The following is a 20,369-nucleotide window of genomic DNA, read 5'->3' on the forward strand; positions in this document are numbered from 1 at the left end:
AATATGAACTACTAATCAGATATATATAAATAAAACTACCTACCCTCTTTTCAGAGATTCAGCCTCTTCTTGGACAACTCTCATTATTTCTTGGCAAGCCTTGCTGCAGCTCTCGGGTGATCCTTTGATGGTAACCATCTGAAATTATGTAAAAATGGTTATGTTGGTTTACATTCAATGCTGAGCCCTTCAGTTCAATAAATTCAAAATACAGTGAAACCCGAGTAAGATGGCCACGCATTGTTGAGGCCGTATATGACAGAGGTTTACACACTGGGCGGGCCTAAACACATAAGACTATGACAAATCACACGCTTCCCTCACCAGCAGCTGCAAATGTATTGTTACCTATGGGTAAACATTGGGAGCGACCTAAGCAACATGATCATTGAAGGGACTAACGATAATGACTGGTGAATCGATAATGACGGCTCGTCCACAGTGTCAGGGGCCAATATATAATTTATGAAAGTGTCTGGTGATGAGAGATTTGCCTGACCATCTCAAGACAGGTCGTCTTTTTTTGTTTGAAAGTTGATAAAATGTGGTGGCCACAGGCCTGTTGGACAAGTGACCATTTTACAGTGAATTTATAATATATAGAAAAATAGAGCAAGGGGGAAAACAAAGTGGCCATCTGTACAGGTGGTCATAATGACAGGTTCAACTATATTTGGACATCCACAGGAAAATTTGTTTCATAACTCTTCTGCTGTTAAAAATATCCCTCTAAAAAAAGACCCCCTCCCCTCTCCCTGAAAACAATGTCAGCTAACAGCAATAAAAAGACCATCTTGAAGATTCCAAGAGCTGCTGGATTAACAAATTAAAACAGCATCAAATAATTCAAATAGCACTCCACTCATCTTCTCGATAAACATGTTTCCAAAAGTTAAAAACAATGGGAAAAAAAAATACAAAGGAATCCTTCCTCACAGACATGTTTCCATTCCAATATACCTTACATTGTATTTAGTAGTGGTTAGAAATATGCACTTGCAGGATAATGTCTTTCAATTCTATGGTTTTTAATAATTTATTAGAGAATTTTAAATTTTAGTTTTAGTAGAGGTTTTACGGCGCTTGCAACTGCATAAGGTCATATGAGCGCCATGGGGTGGATGTAAACAGAGAAGTCCTTGCAGGAAATCAGACTTACTCTGCTCACCTCTCTAGTTTCACCAGCACAAAGTCTGTTTTGACTATCGAGGCACCCTGGAAATAGCGGTCACAAGAGTGTGACAAACATATAAAAGTAGAGTATTTTGATTGATTGAGTAGGTGTTTTACGGCAGTATCGCCTCAATTTTGGTCAGAAGTAGAAGAAAAAATGAAGATAGTAAGGATTAGGAAAGAAAAAGCAGCAGTTTCGTGTTGCAGTTCAAGCACAGTTATGAGCATGACATTGAAGAATCAGCCCATTTGCAATTAGAATTCTACTGTGCATAAGAACAAGTTAATGTCCCCCCTCTGGGAAAGGCCTAAAGACACTTCAGTCAGTAGCACTGCCTCGAGGGTGATTCATTAGAGAATAAAAATGAGGCCACACACAGAAAGCAGCAGTCTGTTGTTAATTATGGAGTTCTATTTCAGTCATGTTCTTTTAGTATCTGAGGTAGCCTACATCTGTCCAAACTGATGACAGCAGTTTTGAAATATGTGGTGCTTGGACAAAATGCAAGGAAACCATAACTTCTGAAGATGAGAACAGAGCAAGCAGTGAAAACTTCTTTATATGCTTACTCAAGCGTACTAAAAAAATATTTTAAAAAAGACAGAAAAAGAGTAAAAAAGGAAAGCAAGGCAAGGCAAAGCAAAGATCAAGCACAATTCATCCGAGCGAAGTTGTTTTCACACACAAAAAAGCAGTGCAATAAAAATAATTTTCCTTTATCAGCCATGTGTACATCTAAGATCCAAGTTTCAAAAGCATACAATCATGCAGAGCTGGCAACCTCAACTCATGAAAAAGTGTAAGATTAATAAAAAAAAGTGTACAATCATGAAACGGAAGGAAACTTTATTAGTGAGAGATACATTCAACTTTTTTGCGGCTGATGCGAATGACTGAACATTGGACAACGGGACGGACAGTAGGCCTTGACAAAGAACTAGGCTGGCTGGATCAGTGGCGCTAGCTATCTTAAATTTTGAGATACAAACAGTATTAATCGCGAAAGTAATCAAGCCACACACGATTTCCGCCTCAGTCCTCAGTGCACTCTGTAATAGTATCCGCTTTGGGTATTAACCAATGACTTCGATACCAGAGCTTTCTACAACTGGCTGACGACGAGTACCAGCGTGGCTCCGTACACTGAGAAAGTGCGAACCAGAATCGGTGAAAAGACGTATAAGCACACAATAGCTGAAATAGGTGTACAATGGCTGAAATAAGCGTAAGACTACGCTTTTTGGGCATAAGATTGGCAGCTCTGAATCATGTACGACATCATTAATAACGAAAATCTTCAAAATGGTCATTGTGCACTTACAGTATCTGGAATATGGCTTTCTCTCCGATGAATGTCAACCCTGTGGTGAAAACCATACACAACCTCACATACCAAAATAAAATGTGAACCATCAATACAAACAGTACCTTGATCAAAATGCATTTCAAAACCAATCCATTAAAAAAACCAATATAGAGCTTAGAGAAAGGGGATCAAACTAAATCAATCAGGGGGTCAAACTAAAATTACACATACCATTAGCATTACAGGCTCATTGAGCAGTGAAAAAAATCAACTTTTAAATACTAATACGAATTAAAACTGACAAAAGTTAAAATAAAATAACTAATCAAAGCATTCCAATTTTTGCTCTTATGCAGATTTGTCAGATGTCTGGCATCTTTTCGGGGTAAGAAATTTGTTTGTTTGGGGTAAGGTTTTGTGTTCTGGAAATTTTCAGGATGGACTACCTAAAATTCTCTTGTGCAAGATATAATTGTTCATTAGGGAGTATTCGGCCCCCAGGCCTGAATTCGACACTTGTAGCTTAGAGACATCTGACAAACTTAAGTTGGTCTTCTATACAATTAAAAAAATATTTGTGAATTAATTATTTTAAGGCAAACATGTTACTATTTAGTTTATTTCCATCTAAAACCCACAAAGCAAAAAAAAGTATCCCATTAAAGAGTCCTGTGGGGGTGGTATCTGAAAATTGAAAAATGAGAGTATTCTTCACTTTGCTTTGAAGAAAGAGTGCAATAATAAATAGGCACAAAGTCTCCACTGCTACAGTTGCTGAAAACCCATCCCCCTTCTCAACATGAATTTTAACCTGTAAAAGCTATTGTTAACATTTATAAGTGTCTGTAGAGATAGTAACATTATTAGAAGTCTCCTTTGTAAGCAGTTTGAAGAATCAAGAGAAAAAACAAAGAAGAGACCCATAAAACAATTCTCCTCTTTCCATCTTTTGGGCTTAATTATTGCTTTCTCTTTCAATCATACAATCAACATCACAACCCCTCATCACTGACTTTAGAAAGTCCCCAACCAGCTATAAGGCAGGAATCAGGAAAGTAACAGCAAAAAAGAAACCTGTCAGAAGTACCAAGTCATAAACAATAAACATACCTGGCCCGGCTTTCAGAAGTAATTTTCCTGATAGTTAGTCCTTGTTTACCAATTATAGCACCAACATAATCACTAGAAATAATAATTCTGGGGAAAAGAAATAAACACCTTACCTTGATGAAACGAACAAAAGAACAGCTATAATTATAATCACAGGCTACTTTTAAAAAATAATATAAACGGCAAGAGCATACCCATCCGCAGGGCAAAATAGAATGTAATTTTTATCTCTCTAGAATGCTGTATGTTAAGCTTTGGGAAAACCCGATGAGCCATGTGAACTTGAACATAGTAAAAGTGTAAGTAGTTCTTGATTGAATACAGAAAGATAATGCCATTTTCAATGGAAATAATGTCAACAACTGAATCTTTTGCTCTGTTGTCTCTATTTGCAAGGAAAATCATTGGTGACAAATTTTTTAGGACATGTTAAATGTCTACCTTGCTGAATGCCCATCTTAAGTATGAAATGTAAATATTGGACAAGAAAGTTCAAATCAGGCTGTCTTCATCACCCATCCCCATTTAAAAAAGAAGGCAAATGTGCAACCTTCAAGTGAAAAGTTGATGTTCTGTTTTTGAGACATAGTGTCATCGAGGCTGACTACTTAAATGGTCATAATTACTGAAGACTTAATTGGTTTTGTTATGATGAAACTATATTTATAATCTACCCTAAACAATAAAAGATGACAGAAGCTAGCAAAAGGAATCCTCCTGATGTACAACAGTTTTCCAGCACGCAGAGCTGTGAAGGCAAAGCAGTGTGTCTACGAGATCCTCTTGCAACCACCCTATTCACCAGATATATTATATTGTATCCTCTGGCTTTTTCTTGTTCCTAATCCCAAATCTGAAAAGTTCTCAAAGAACAGTGTTTCCACGGTGATGAAGATGCTACATCGCTATATCCACAGTGCAGGAATGGTTCGGTTTCGGTCATATTATGCTCAAAGACTTTTGAAGGTCAAACAAAGACTGCAAAAGTGTCAATTCGCAGGATGATTAAGTAGAGAAGTAGCATTGTGAGTACCAAATAACAGTATAGATTGCTTCTTTCATAGTCAGGGTAAAGACTTATTGAACACCCCTCATACTGTGACTAATGAAACTAGGAAAATCAGAAGAGAGTGCAGGGTGAGTATAAAAAAATATACCCTTGGAAAAAAATATTCATTACTTCGTGCTGTACAAGAATCATTTCCAAGTAAGAGCTATGGAACAACTAACTGGTGATCAGAGAGTATAAAAGCTGTGTCAATTCAGAAATCAATCTAGGTCTAGAGCAAAGAAATGCAGAAGGGGGAGGGGGGTGATGAGTTCATAAAACTGGAAACGCAAGACATGCTATGAATAGCAACATTGTATAGGCTACATTTTTGCCATTCTTTCTTCTGTTACGATGCTGCGATAGTTCATTTGCAGACCAGAGACCACATATAAACAACATCAATCAATGAAGATGGTATCATTTGAGTTGGAAGTCCAAGACTTTGTTAATCCTGATGATGACAAACTCCCCACTCATATAAAGGAACATGCTAATAATCTACTTTCAGCTTAAGAAAATTGGCAGTGTAAGAAATTATTTAACTAAAGCAGCTGCCAAGACACTTGTAACAACACTCATTTTATCAAAGTTAGATTACTGTAATGTTATTTTGTCCGGTTTGACATCCGAAAAACTATCAAAGTTACAAGTACTCCAAAATCAAGCAGCAAAATTGATAATGAAACAAAAGAAATCAGCCCATGTAACACCAATTCTGAAAGAACTACACTGGCTGCCAATAAAAGAAAGGATTAAATACAAAACTGCCGTTCTCTGTTTTAAATGTATAAATGATAGTGCACCTTTATATATAAAACATTTCTGGAATTATAAAATCCACCTAGAGCTCTTAGATCAACCTCTGACAATCTAATTCTTAAAACTCCAAAACAAAATTACAAAACATACGGCGAGCGTTCCTTTTTGTTCTTTGGTCCCCAGGTATGGAACGAACTCGCATATAAAATAAGATCTGCCCCAACAATTTCCATTTTCAAAAATCAGCTGAAGCATTTTTTATTCACAAAAGCATACCTGTCATAATGATGTACTGTGATATTTTTGCATGTGTATGCCAGACTGTGAGACTGAAGAAATAGCGAGTGAGAATGAGAGAGAGAAAAGAGAGAGAGATAGAGGGAGAGGGAGAGAGAGAGGGGGAGAGAGAGGGGGAGAGAGAGGGGGAGAGAGACAGAGAGAGAGAGAGAGAGAGAGAGAGAGAGAGAGAGAGAGAACGGAAATGTTTTTCTATCTGTATAGAATTAATGTTTTAATGAATGTTTCTAGTTACTCACGTTTCAACTTTATTTTGACTGTTCGTGAATTTTTATTGCATTGTATATTTTTAGTGAACACATTTTCAACCTCACTGCGAGACTGTTTTTCTGGTATAAAATTTTACACATATGCATTTATATTATATGTATAATACTTTGTTTTACGTACACATTTGTGTCGATTAAGTTTTAAGATGTGATGTCTTTTTCATTGTAATGCGCATTGAGTATCTTTTAGGAAATGGAAATGCGCAGTATAAATGCTATTTATTATTATTATTATTATGACAACAAGGGAATGTAGAATTTGCCTTTCTTTAACATCCCAGAAATTTAAAGCAAATGACATTATTCCCACCCCCAACCTAAATCATCATTTACCGCAGTGGAAGTTCCTGACGAGAGACACCAGGGTTGCTGCTGGAGTTACTTCTGTTTGATCGTTTTTGATTCCGGAAAAACTCCACCTGAAAGCAAACAAATTAATTTTAGAGCCCCTGAGCATAGGTAGTTAAGTAAATTTAATTTTTGTTCACAGCACAGCCAACATTCTATTGGAATTCTTTCTCTTATTCTGGAAACCACTACAGTAAGCCTCACTTGTAATAGTCTCGATAACAACATGATATTGGCTATCACAGACATACAATAAATCCCCAAGTCTTGTCTCTTATAATGTATAGAAAGTTTTTAAAATGTTTTATAATAGCAGGCATTCGGACAGACATGTCCGGTAAAAACATAGGTTCTGTCACTTACAAAATCCTAAAACAATGGACAAGACAGAAGAAAAAAAGCAAATGAAGCAAAACAACATCCAACATGGCAAAAGCATCTTGCACCTACATGACCCACAGGCGGTTTAAGTTGCTTGAGTACACATTTTATGATGTATCTTACTGTGTGCAGAGGAGGGAAGGGGAAAGTTGGACCTACTGGCACAAATTTTCCAGTGCCTCAGCATGATGTTGGTCTGGCACCACAAAATCATGTCGTCTCCCCTCGGAATGATGAGATTTGTACCAGGAATTAATGACAATGAAAAGTTGTCACTGGGAACCAGATGAGTCTCAGATCTACATGTGTTCCTTTTCTAAACTGTGGCAACTATTCGACTACGAATAGTTGTACAGCGCACAGAGCATGCTACAGTCACTGAGGGTGTGACTGGTTTGTAAGGGTAAAGTATTGAAATACTAATTACATTGATCAGTATCAATAAGGAAGGAGAAAAGTTGACAATTTTGTGAAATAAGCAAAATTGGCCTTTGAAGGGAGGAAGGATGTATTAATAATAAATAGCATTAGTACAGCGCATATTCCCGCTCAACAGCAGGCTCTATGCGCTTTACACTATATTATTACCCCAACAGACCATAGAACGCTCCGAAACATTCTCAGCTTCCCGGAAGCATACAGTGCAAGCAGCTGATTAAGCGCTCAAACACTAACAAACTGACAAGATCTTTCGCTGTCTATAGCTGGGTACCCATTCCCCCTTTACGGGATTCGAACCCACGACCTTACGGTTGCGAGTCCGAGATTGTACAGCACCTAAATGCTCTCCACTTAGTCTGAATGAACTGACGTGACCCCTGACTATTAAGTCTTTTTCGAAGTCAGTTTTAGTTGATGTGGGCTTATAACCCATGGAGAGCAAAACGTGGTTAACCTTTTTCACCAATCACAATTGTCTCTTCATAATTTGAAGAGGCATGCCATTTCCACTTATCCAATAATGAGCTTTCAGTTCTTGGTCATTGCTGCTCTCCTTAACCTGTCCAAAAATTATAGCTTTCCATCTCCGACTGAATTTCCCGCTCATGTCGTAACGTATCATTGTGTTGCGACGGCACCAATCAAAATTTGAGAAAGAACAAAACATGGCTGGACGACTAACAGATGACTACATCAAGCAAGTGCGAAGAATGCACACCATTTTGCCTAGCAAATGGCTTTAAGGTGAATTAAAATGCAATGATCAGGGAAACAAAAGCACGAGTTCAGTTCGATATCGTACAGTTCGATGTGGCCATGTAGGTCTTCCCACTCAGAGTATGATGTAAGTTCAGACAGTAGACTCAAATGTGAGTGCAACGTTTGGCAAAAACAAGCATGGTGACGAGTTCACACCTCTGTGTGAACCTGTCTGGCGCAAACATTGCACCCAGTCATCAATATTTACACCAGGGCTATGATCACTCACTTGAGAGGATGAATCTGTGATGCAGGCATGGGGCAATATTTTGATTGTGAATTTTATCTGTTTGGTCAATCAGCTGCGCAGGTCCGAGTTTTTTGTTAAGTAAATTATGAGCTGCAAAGAAGGACCTTAGCTGAATATAGATCACGGCATACAAACAGCGCTCTTTTAGTTGGCTGGGCGATGGAGTGACCGGGTCACGGCGGGCCGGTCACATAGAGGTCACTCACCCGACCTCCCGCTACCTGCGTCGGTAGCCCATGAAATGAATTTTTCAACACATGTTTCATCGTCTTAAACAAATAAAAAATATCATACGTGAACACAAGTTTGTTCTTTAGAGAAAGCAACTAAACTTCTTTATTGGTACGAAATAGCAATACCATGGCCGCTCACGTTTTGGAGTTAGATGCTCTTAAAATGTATGTCTATTTATAGTCAGTAAAAAAACCCCACATATTGAGTGGCTAATAACTTATTAGCCTAACGATAAATATTTACCAAACTGCCACGTAAGGCAGGCAATTATGTTAAGAAATTGACTCACTCAAAATGTTTCAAGCATGATCATGGCACGTGTCATGAGCATGATAGCCAAAACGCTTCCCTGCATTCCTGACTTTTTGTATCCAATGGAATGTGTATCCTCCTGAATAATGATATACTGACGTATTTTCAATATACAGCGCCAATTTCTTTTCACAAAATGAACATGTACAGAATAAAAGTATAAATTTATACAATTTTTCTTTCTAAACATATCCAGCAGCACACAATGAGGGAGCTATTAGCAGGAGATGCGACACAAAAATAAAACGCATTATGTCTCTCTGGTTTGGGATCTTTCGTGCTCTGGCTTCCAGTTTTGAGATCGCTTGGTGGCTGCTTTCTGTGTCCTATTCTCCTAAAAGCCTGAGAGCAAACATGTGTTGTTGTATGTGTGGAATACAGTGTTGCTATGATATATGTTGCTTTGGGATGACTTTGCAGGGAAATAGCGTCTGAATGCGGCCATATTGTCGATTGCTACAAGATTTCTGGAAGTGAAAATTGTTCGACTGGTTTGAGATGTGATATTGCAGCGTGAACATGGTTAAATCTTTCATTGAGAAGATTGAATATTGCTTCCAGTCCACTTGCTTCCTCAAGTTTTGCAGTTTCGCGGGAGTATTTTCTTGTTTCTGTACAAATTGTGTTTGTTAATTCCTTGCATACATGGGGATGGAGGGAGGTATGCTTGGGGTGTTTTGCGATGTTTGCTTGAAATGGATCTTTGTATGCAGTCACCCAAGCAGTGCCGACAAAACGGAGAAGGAATTCACATTTATGCTATTGTCAAACGCACACCACATGTTCCTACTAGCGTCAACAGCTTTTTTGCGGCATGAATTGATGTGACGTAACACCATATCTCCTTTTGATAGTTGAAATCGCAGTAAAACATTTGACACAAATGTTAGTGGAATACGACTGTTCATTTTCGTCCCATTTTCATCAATCCCATAAATCAAGAGAATATCTCCTATTGTCTTATATAATCGGGGCTTTCTGTACTTTTTTGTTTGACAGTTAAATTCAAACGCCAACACACCCGACAAAGTTAATTCAGAGACTCTCTATGCCTCTCATATGTGTGACCCATTGCAGTTTAACAATTTTTACTTAGGAACACAATTCACTAACTCATTGCCAGTCACTGCAAAGAGCTGGAAAAACAAAATCCACATCATTAGAAAATATGATTTGATGGCTATCACACAGCGTAAACAGAAATAAACACCAATGTTTCATTTTCGAATGATTTGTTATTAAATTTGAAGAGATCACAATATTAACGGCGCTTCCCATCACTTAACACTCACAATTTAAAACTGTTATTCCCAAACGAATCAATGAAAACTGTTGAAACTTTCACAAGATACCAAGAAGACGTAGATGAAGCGAAACTGGTGAAGAAGTAGATTCTAGGGGTAGAGTGAGCATCATTTTACGGCTCATGAAATTAGGGGAAGAAACGCGATCTGATAAGGACAAGATAGGACAGCGCTGTGCACGAGTTGACCGCGGTCAATCCCCGACTTGACACATGAAATTGCAGCTCACCTGCCGGTGATTTATAGGCCTACCGCGGGGGGGCCGGACTAACTAAATGATCGCTGAGACAAAATTTTGGACGCCGTGAGATAGCCCTTCAGAGCTGGATCTCGTGAATGAAAAATTGTGTTGAAAAATTGTTTTCATAAAACGGTGGGAGCTTAAGAGAGCCGGGATCATGAACGAAAGAGTTTTAGGCGCACACTGCTGTATTGTTTTTCTCTTATTACCATTATCATAAAGTATGTTTAAACGTTTGGTTTGCTCAACTGTATAGTAGCTCACCTTGAGTTGAGTTCCATCTTCAAATCTGTAATCATTCAACTGTTCCACACATCTATTTCAGAGAAAACAAAACAAAACAAGTTTACGAACATGGAAGCTCAAAATAAATGAGCAAAGAGAATCCTAATTTCTTTTTAACACAAAATTAAGTACATTATTCTATTGAGTGGGTACCAAAGCGGTCGACGACAAAAACACCGGGTCCATCAGTTAGGCACATCACAGACATTAGATTCGACAGGTTTGTTCATTATTTAATTTACGGTGGTAACTGTCCCAAAGTCATAGGTGCAAACAGGGTGCTGGATAAGGAATTAACAACATAAAAAAAAAAAAAAAGTAATTTCAATTACTTTAGGATCATTAAATACTCACTCTTCTGCTTCTTCTGGGGTACTGAACGTCACATAAATAGCACCTTCTGAGCCAACTGAGGGAAACAGAATTTTGTTTTAATCAATTTAGTGTAATGGGCTTTCTAAAACACAAAACACGTATTTTTGTTTCAAGCCGTTTATTTTAACCATCAAACTTGGTATTTCCCCTATGTCTTCATGTTACCATCTAAATCTAAAAGTGGTAATTTATTCTTCTAACACAGGGCACGCTCCTTACCAATTGGCAGTTTTAGTAAAAAGGCAAAAAAGATACTTAAAAATCCTATCTGCGTGATCTGACACAGTGTCTTATCAGTCATCTGACACAGTGTCTTATCAGTCACAACTCCAGTATATACGACTCGCCCATGGTGATGAGTCTGCAGAGAAGATCCAGAGAGAAAAGTATCCATATATATTTAACTTAAAGCAATGCAGAGCTGATGGAACCTTTCATTGTTACCAGCAATGAATACCCAGAGAAATGGGTCAAAATGGAAAGATGAGCACACTTGATACTACTATTGTGGTCATGTCACTTTGCAAATTTCTGCCCTACTGACAGCCATAGTTCAAATTTACACCATATTCAAACCTGCCAACCACATAAAGAATCGGGAGTCTCCAGAACCCTTATAGATTAGGATTATATAACAAACCAAGAGTGGCAAATAGAGATCAACCAATGGAAGCGGAATTCCAAGACAAAAAGATGCAGATCCGATCGGGGTTCCTCATCCGGTTAAAAAAAAAGAAGCTATTTCACTGCAGTACTTGGCAGTTCGGCATATTTGTTAACATCATTCTATAATCCTTGAAGAAAAGAAAAGCACCTATTATGCAATTAAACAATTACATCAACTGTTTGCAAATAACCCTCTGAATCGTATTGAGACCCACAAGTTTTTATTTGAAGTACTCAACTACACACTCACCTTGTTCAAACTTTTTGTGATTCCTTGATGTAACATTTACAAGCTCTTCTATTTGTTCCTTTGAACAGTGAGATGGTACATTCCGAATCTGAATCTTGTTGGTTCTTGGCCTACAGGAAACCAATGATATAACAATCGTTAGCATTGGCCTATAGCAAATCTCTTATGGCAATCCATGGGAAAGACACCAGAAAAATGTACCGGTCTGGTGATAAAATATTTTAAAATCTTTTTTAAAATCTATTTTGACGAGTAATTGTATGAGGAATCCATTTCTGATGTTTGTTTTGGTTGAAAATATACTTAAGACTTGAAAAATTGCGGAAAAGAATGCAGTGTTTTTTATTTTTTAAGAACTCTAAAAATTACAAATTTGAGCCTCAGCACACTGATTTGCAAGCCATTCATTGAAAGTATCGTTGGAAACCCAAGACCAATATGTGAAAGCTTTTCTAAACCGATGATAGGTGAATTATTACAAGATGTAATGTGTCTTGTACTCATACTTTGTCATGATGTATCAAGAACGCAGAATAATAAATTTTGAATATATGATCAAAAGCCTGTCAGGTGTGGGTAGTCAGCAGAGGTACACAAACAATAACTATGTATAAAAATATTATTCCAAGGTGTTATTCTGCTTCAGACCTGAGCGCAACACATTGTCTCCATCACTGTACACTACACAATACTAACAAGTGAAAGTACAAACCTTTTCTTTCCATTAGATGGTTCCGCCTGCAACTGACATCCTTCCAGTGTGTACCCTGAATCAAGAGAAAAGACAATGGTTGCACTGAAACATATGCCAGGGCAACTTCTATTGCTCTTCGGTTCTACATGATAAAATTGTAACAACATTATGGCAAAACATGGATGAAATAAAGCTCACAGCTTGTGGGGATCTGTGCATCTGGTAAAGCTCATTGTAAAAGTTCAGGGTTTGACCTATTGCACAATCAGAAGCTCAAAGAAGGGACTGTCTTGGTGACGGAAGATGTCAAAAAAATCATTCCAAATGAAGGATTCAGTTCAATTTAAAAGGAATCTATGGAAGAAAATATCAGCCTAAAATCTAAAATAAATAAATGACTCAGGACCTATTAAAACTAATGGAAGTGGAAGAGGAAGGCAGGCCAAATCAAACATGGAAAAGTGTTATAGTTCCTTGAATAAGGAAATAAAGGAAAAATATAAGGATGCAATAGAAACATGGTTAAAATGACCAGTGTCAAGAAAATAAAGATAGCAAATTCATGCATTCCAACATTTTTTATTTTTTTTTATAGTAGAGGGTTTTAGGCGCTCGCAACTGCATAAGGCCATATGAGCGCCAAGGGGCGGGTGTCAACAGGGAAGTCTTTACAGGGAATCAGACTTATTCTGCTCACCTCTCTAGCTTCAACAGCACAAGGTCTGCTTCGACTATCAAGGCAACCCGGAAATAGCGGGTCACAAGAGTGACAAACATACAAAAGAAGTAGAGGAAAATGACAATAGTAAGGATTAAGAAAAAAAAAGCAACAGTTCCCTGTTGTAGATCAGGCATAGTTATGAGCGTGACATGAATCAGCAAATTTACAATTCTACTGTGCTTGAACGAGAAATGTCCCCCCTTTGGAAATGGCCTAAAGACACTACAGTCAGTGGCACAGCCCCGGGGGGTTCATTCCAAAATCAAAGATTAAGAAAAAGAGAAGTTTGGCAGGGATGTGTTGTCTCCAGACCTCTATAACCAATACAGTGAAACAATCCATAGAAACATACAAAAAAGTCCTGGTCTCAAAGTGAATGGAGAAAAAAACATCAGATATGCTGATGACACAGTTTCAATTGCAGATTCAGAAAAGGACCTTCAATTGCTTCTTGATACTGATATGAGACAGTGAACATGAATAATTTTATTTTTAAATAAACGAACATAAGATGCATGGTATTATCTAGAACAGCAGTCATTTGTCATAAGCATAGGTGAAAAGATCAAATGTGCTGCGACGTGGTGGAGTTGGGCATATATATGAGGTTTGGTATCATCTTAAACTTAAAGCCTGTCATTTGCCTTGCTTTTGGTGAAAAAATATCCATCTTACTAAGTAGAATAGAAGTTGAAATATTCGCGACTGAAGGAGGTCAGGGTCACTTGGTTTCAGAGGTGAAATTAGCGAGAAAATGGCCTCCAAAGTTTCGTAATTTCCATAGCTTGAGAGTGCTTGGAAACTGAAAATTGACATTTATTTTTTGTGCTTTTAATCAATGTTTTTTCAGTAAAATCCAGACAGAAATGTATTTTTAAATGGAAATATATATAACATTAGAAAAAAATTGCCCAACTGTCAGAAAAATGCCAATTTCTTTGATTTCACGATTTTGACGAGCGCCCGAGATCACCATGATGCCTCACAAATACGTTCCACGTCTCTTGGGACATATTACATCCAATGCTAAATGATCTAGAGAAATAAAACAAAGAATCACAAAAGCTAAAGACAGCTTCAAAGAAATAAGTCCAATCTTGAGAAAAGAAAACTCAAAGACTGCTAAATCAAGGGTTCTTATAGGCAATGCTGCAATGTGTGGTCAACACTTTTATACGGTATATATGTTACAGTCAAACCCGGAAACTAGTCATTCTCAGGAAATGCCTGAAAATTCAGTCATTCTCAAATAATTCATGTTTTGATCAGGCATTTCCAGGAATGCCAAAAAATATTTGTCATTTTCTGAGAATGACTGAAATAGGCAGTCAGGCATTTCCTAGGAATGACTACCATCGGAAAAAAAAATAAATGGCGGAACGACAGATGTAAAGTAAATGACAGGGGGTGCATGCGGTAACGTATTCATCCCGTTTAATGAAAACAAATTTAATAATAAAAAGTGATAATTAAATATAGAATGTTCATTTACATGAGCTCATTTGTTTTTGCTGTAGAGACTGGTGGCAACGACTATTACATTTTTGAGCTTTGCTTTGAAGCATTTGCATCTGTTAGTAATAGTTTGACATTTCTTTGATCTTAAACAGTTACATTTAATGTAACCTTGACCGCTACACTGAGAGCCAAATACAACCGCTTCTCTTAAACTGACATGTGTGGTGCAGTTAACATCAATCATCAGAAGAAATTTTTCAGGGCAAAAGTTCAAATTCGTTCCTGCTGTTTGCCCCTTTTAAAATTCCATGTTTGGTAGCCAGCGTGTAGTTATTGTTGTCACGTCTGTCCAAAACAACAGTCAAAATGTTTCATGGTTCACCACGGCCCCGATCAACAAGAGGAATAGGAATGGCAACATTGTCACCGTTCTGGCCTGGAGCAAGTCCTATTCTACTTCTTTTTACCATCCGTTCTGCTTGTTCCATCTGGAATTTCCTACTCTGCTCTCTATGAAAGTGTATTTGAGCCTGTCTAGCATCGAGAAGTGCCACGTTTTCAACAGTGCCAATGCCATCAACTTGGTCGACATGAGGATAATTCAGGCTTGTGGCTTGCCCGTTAGCAGCAGCAAATTATGTGACTTGGACAACGTCGGTGATTTCGTCGACAAGATGAGCAGCAACGTAAGCGATTTCGTCGACGTGATGAGCAGCAACGCCTGTGATTTCGTCGACATGAGAACGAGCTGCTAGAGCTGTTTGCTGGGCAAAGGCTCGTAAAACATCCGCGGACTGAAACTGGCCCAGCATTTCCGTTGGTATAGATGTTGAGGCCCACCCTTGGTTCAGTACCCAGCAGCGCCTGGTAAGGCGATCGTTTGACAGCAGCATTGAATGAGAGAGAGAGAGAGACAGACAGACACACAGGCAGGCAGACAGAAAGACAGACACACAGACAGTTAAAAACAATAGCTAAAACTGACCTGGCTTGAAGCTTGTATTGTCGAGCTGTTTTTCTGGCTACACCCAAAGTCGCCTGCAACTGATGTATAATTTCCTGATATTTTGTCTTGGGTAATAGGTAATTTCATACTTTTCAAAAAGCCTTCTTGTAAAAGTTTCTTCACAAGGATTTTCAGCCATATTCAAGCTTAACTATAAAGTGAATATCTAATGACAGGTTACAGGTTTGTAACTTTCGCTACTCCTCACTTTCACTCAACACAGTTAAATCAACACCGCACTCAAACCATAACTGTGACAATGTAAATAGCACTAAGTGATAGTCAAATGGTTTGCCTACTACTAGTGGTCAAAATAACAACCAAGCAAAGCTGGGAATCTGAGGCTTTAATTTTCGGTCATTCTCCAAGAGTGTCTAAAATTTTTAGGCATTCCCGGAAATGCCCGATCAAAGCAGGAATTACTTGGGAATGGCTGAATTTTCAGGCATTTCCTGAGAATGACTAGTTTCCGGGTTTGACTATAACATATATATATATGACTGCGAATAATGGAGAAATTACCAAAGTGAGGTGAAAATAAAATATTTAACAAATTAGGTTTCTTATAAGATCTTTTAAAAATTTCATGGAATTAAACAGGAAAGTATAGAAAAAAGCTCAAATGGGCCGCTTACTAATATATATGAAGGAAGTGACAATTTCTGGACACTTGACATTTTTGAACATCTTGCTCTCACGAGAAAACAAAGAGGCAGGGCTGGATCCAGAACGACTTCTTTGGAAAATCTACACAGATCATAGGTGACAAGGATACACCAAGTAAAATAGTTTTTTTAAGAGCATCCAAGCGGAGCAATGAACTGAGAATCATGATTGTCCATGTCTGTTCCAGGCCTGGCACTTTATGATAATAAGTTTTGCAATAAAATGCTGTTTCAGCACTCTGGAATTTTGTTGCAGCATCAACTTAAAAATATAATTTCGCAAAGGTGAGCTTTATTTTCAAACCTAACGATCATTTTTTTTAGCTCTTGAGAAAACAATATATTGTTGGTTAAAGTAGTCAAGAGAATGCCTTTTTTGCGACCTGAGGCAAAATTATTTTTATTCGAACTTCATTGCATTATAACACTTTAAGCCCAATTGCATAGTAATTTTCTGCACTTCAGACCAAATCTAGGGTTTCCAGGAGGGCAGTCGCCCGGAGGTAAAAAAAAAATCAGGGAGAGCATCGCCCTTTCTCCCCCCATAATTTAATAATATTTTGCAATAAGGTTTGAAATTTTCTTGCAAATAATTTGTGACTGTCTTAGTGACCATATATTTGTGTGGGATCTGGGGAAAAAAAATAGCCATTTGATCCCCAAATGCAGTGTATCTGTGTGAAGGAGTGAAACTAAAAATTTACCTGCTGCCCTTGTTCCTAGTTACTTGTACAGGGTAAGGACAAAGGAACAGCAGGACTTCATACTCAGAGGGCGAGTTTTCATTGAGGAGACATTTTCTGGACTTATTCTATTGTTTTCAGCTGCTAGTTCTGTTGGCTTATGGCCTGCTTTGAAATTTCAATGTGTAGCATCGAAAAAGTCGACAGTGAAAATAAATCGCAGAACACCATGAAATGATATGTAACACAAACTCATGAATTCATACTAAGCAGCACTAACCAGTTGGATACATTTAAATCTTATATTAATCATTTTTGAGCTTCAAAGAAAACATTTATACAGCTGACTGCTCTGTTGTCTCATTTGGACTTTCACAATGACATATGTACATGTAACAACAACATGCTTCCTGGGCAAGACATGCGTAGTTGAACAGATGAATGAGTACTTTTCGAGACTCACATGGAGGCATCCCGGTGGTCTTAGAAGGAAATCTATGGGCTTGCACTGAAATATGGGGTCTGGGAGCAGGGTAACATGGAGGCTCAGATTGTTTTGTTCATGTAAATGGGGGTGTGCCGGCCATGATGATGAGGATAAGAAGACCCCCTTGTCAGACACGCGTGAGGTCACTGCTGCGAGCTCCAGTATCGTATAAAAAAACCTCTTTGGTTCAGACTCAGTTTCTAGCTTTAACTAATTAACTGGGAACCTGCAGTTACAGAAGGACAATTTAAGATTCCGTTCTGACACAAAATTAGATAAAATACTCAATTATAGAGAGATGTGCTATTTTTCTGTACAAAATGAGCAGTAATATTTCACTAGTTTTTAACAAGGGGGTTTTAAGGGAGCTTGTTTCTACGACCGACTTTTTTTCAAACTGTCGAGCGTTGCCGGGTTCACATTTGCGAAGACGGTTGAAGAGGCCTTGTCGACCGAGGCTGTTTTGCTGCTCTCTTTCGCCCTCCGTAAACTCTGTTGCATTCGGACCACCGCTACATTATATAAATTTTTCACGTGAGTATTCCTGTGCTGTTTCCTCATTCACTTTGAGTTAGAGCGACAGTAGCGTTTCAGTCATGCCCCTGGGCCAATGGTGGATGATTCAGGGTGGCATGAACATAGCCTGCAAACTACGTTCACTGCGCCGTGAACAAAGCCACTGCGAACAAGATTTATTTCTACTAGATCTAGGCCTACCATTTCTGTCATCACAAGTCATAACTTGTCATATAAGTGCCATAGAATTGCTTCTCTTTATACTTTATATATCTAGAATCTAGTAGATCTAGATGTTTTTGCAAATGGCATGGAACTGACTAAGTGGAAGGAGTTCGTCAGAGGGCCGGCCGACCAACAACACACAAAAGAGATCCCCAACCCTATCTCTTGTATAGTTTGCTCAGTGGACCTTGTAACGGAACGGTAAGTGCCGGCCCTCTGCAGAACTCCTCCCGACTAAGTAGTAGCCTCTAGATAGTAGATCTAGATTTCTAAATCTAAATCTAGATTAGATATATTATCTAGACTTCCAGTGGCGTCACGTGGGTTGCAGACAAGGTGGTACATAATTGGAAAGTGAGCAAAAGGGCAATAAGCTTAGTAGCTACTTTTTAGATTTCAAGAGAAAGTCAATTAGAATCTGCAGGATATCCCGTAATCTAGATCTAGATCTATCGATATTTACAACTGTTTCTAAATCTAGATCTAGATCTAGATCTAGATGAAACCGCATAAAAGCTGCAATAAAGTGAAACAATTAATACTATAACTAACTCACTATGCTCACCATCTGAGAAGATTTAAAGATTTCTAATTACTTCGTGCAGCACCAGGACTTGCTACACTAGAGGGAGACAACAGTTTCGATACCCATTCTTCATTGAGTCACTAAAATCTAGATCTACCAGTGTAGTAGATAGGCTCGCGGAAACTTGGATGAAATTTTTAGCTTGCACCAAATTTGTGCCGCGAAGAGCAGTTTCATGCACCTTTCTTCTTGTGCGAGAAGGACGATACCTAGATTTCTGTACAGTACAATGACAAAAATAACTTTGGTGCAAAGATTTTGCTTGCTCCCAGCAGACACTACCGCAACAGGTGCGACGAGCAACCTCCTCGCCGTCTGTCTCTTCACTGGCGCAGCCAGCAGGTGACGGATCGCAAGGATTTAGTTGTAGATCTAGAGCACTGACTGGTTTAGAACAATTAAAAAAGGGAGGGGGGGGGGGGTGAAGGCCAGGGTTAGGTGGGCGCACCTTCCAACGACCTGTTAATTAAAACATGGTCGTGTTTGTCGTAAAAGTTTTGCAAGTTTATCATAGACCTAAAATGAAAGTGAAAGCAAGATCTACGCGCAAATATTCTAGATTACTGTGCCAAGCCATATGGCTCCTTGGCAAGTCAATAAACAGTCATTGTGAAAGACCTAGACCTAGATTAGATCTACATCTTAGACACAAAACAAGAAAAAGAAGAGAGGAATATCTTTACTACTGTTCCCATCCATACCATTCAGTTTCTTCACCATGTCATCCACTGTGTACTTGTCTTTCACTGTGACAAATGCAAAGTTTCGTTTCATTGAAATGCTGTTGAAAATAATGCCCTGTTGCTCCAGAAGTCGACGGAGAGTTGATTCGTTGACATCGCCAGGTAAATTTCCCAAAAACACTTTTTCCATCATATTGCAATAGTTAGCAGCTGACGACGCCGGGAAATTTCGTCGCTAAACAAGCGTCTAACGTGTCCAAAAGTTCTGCCCTACAAGATCAAAAGTACTATTTTCCAACAGAAAAAATAACGGAAGTAAACCAAGGATGGCGTAATAATACATAAATACATGTAATCAAGGGATTGCAGGATAGTATTATTCAATGTATACATCTAATATGACTTTATATCACCATTATGTTGCTTTTTATCACACTAGATATATAAATTTAAATATTTCAATTCATATAAATTAGAAAATATCTCTCAGTTGAAAATATTCAGAGCGGCTTAAGGTTATAGATTCACCCTTTGCCGGTGAAATAATGAACTCGTCCGAAAACTGTCGTTTCTTTTATTTTTATTTTTGTGTGAGACACGTGTTTCTTGCGCCCGCTTCACTCTTCGGCCTTCGGACATTTTCACTGCAAGAGGCCGGGCGGTGATAAGTGAAAATAGTACAGCTTTGGATAATTAATGTCATTATTCCACACTTTACTGGGAATGAAGACTGAGACAACGTTTTTACGAAACTCTTTGCTCTTCTTCCTTCTCCGGCTACTCACAGTCTAGGCTATTAATTAGCTCGATCTTCTCAGGCTTCGAAAAAAAAA

General features: G+C 38.3%; 1 protein-coding gene across 1 annotated transcript in view; it reads right to left on the reverse strand.

Annotated features, from left to right (window-relative positions):
* Window positions 1-19,844, reverse strand: part of LOC101863015 (insulin-like growth factor 2 mRNA-binding protein 1) — a 32,727-nt gene extending 12,883 nt beyond the window's left edge. Inside the window, exons 1-9 of the mRNA XM_005096909.3 lie at window positions 19,555-19,844; window positions 12,525-12,579; window positions 11,813-11,922; window positions 10,876-10,930; window positions 10,501-10,552; window positions 6,300-6,385; window positions 3,591-3,677; window positions 2,496-2,535; window positions 44-138 (exon numbers count right to left, since the gene is read on the reverse strand). Coding sequence (XP_005096966.1) covers window positions 44-138; window positions 2,496-2,535; window positions 3,591-3,677; window positions 6,300-6,385; window positions 10,501-10,552; window positions 10,876-10,930; window positions 11,813-11,922; window positions 12,525-12,579; window positions 19,555-19,729 — 755 coding nt within the window. The 5' untranslated portion in view covers window positions 19,730-19,844. The remainder of the gene's footprint in view (window positions 1-43; window positions 139-2,495; window positions 2,536-3,590; window positions 3,678-6,299; window positions 6,386-10,500; window positions 10,553-10,875; window positions 10,931-11,812; window positions 11,923-12,524; window positions 12,580-19,554) is intronic.
* Between the last annotated feature and the right edge of the window lie 525 nt (window positions 19,845-20,369).

Source organism: Aplysia californica, unplaced genomic scaffold (genome assembly GCF_000002075.1).
Source record: "Aplysia californica isolate F4 #8 unplaced genomic scaffold, AplCal3.0 scaffold00142, whole genome shotgun sequence".
NCBI classification, from domain to species: domain Eukaryota; kingdom Metazoa; phylum Mollusca; class Gastropoda; order Aplysiida; family Aplysiidae; genus Aplysia; species Aplysia californica.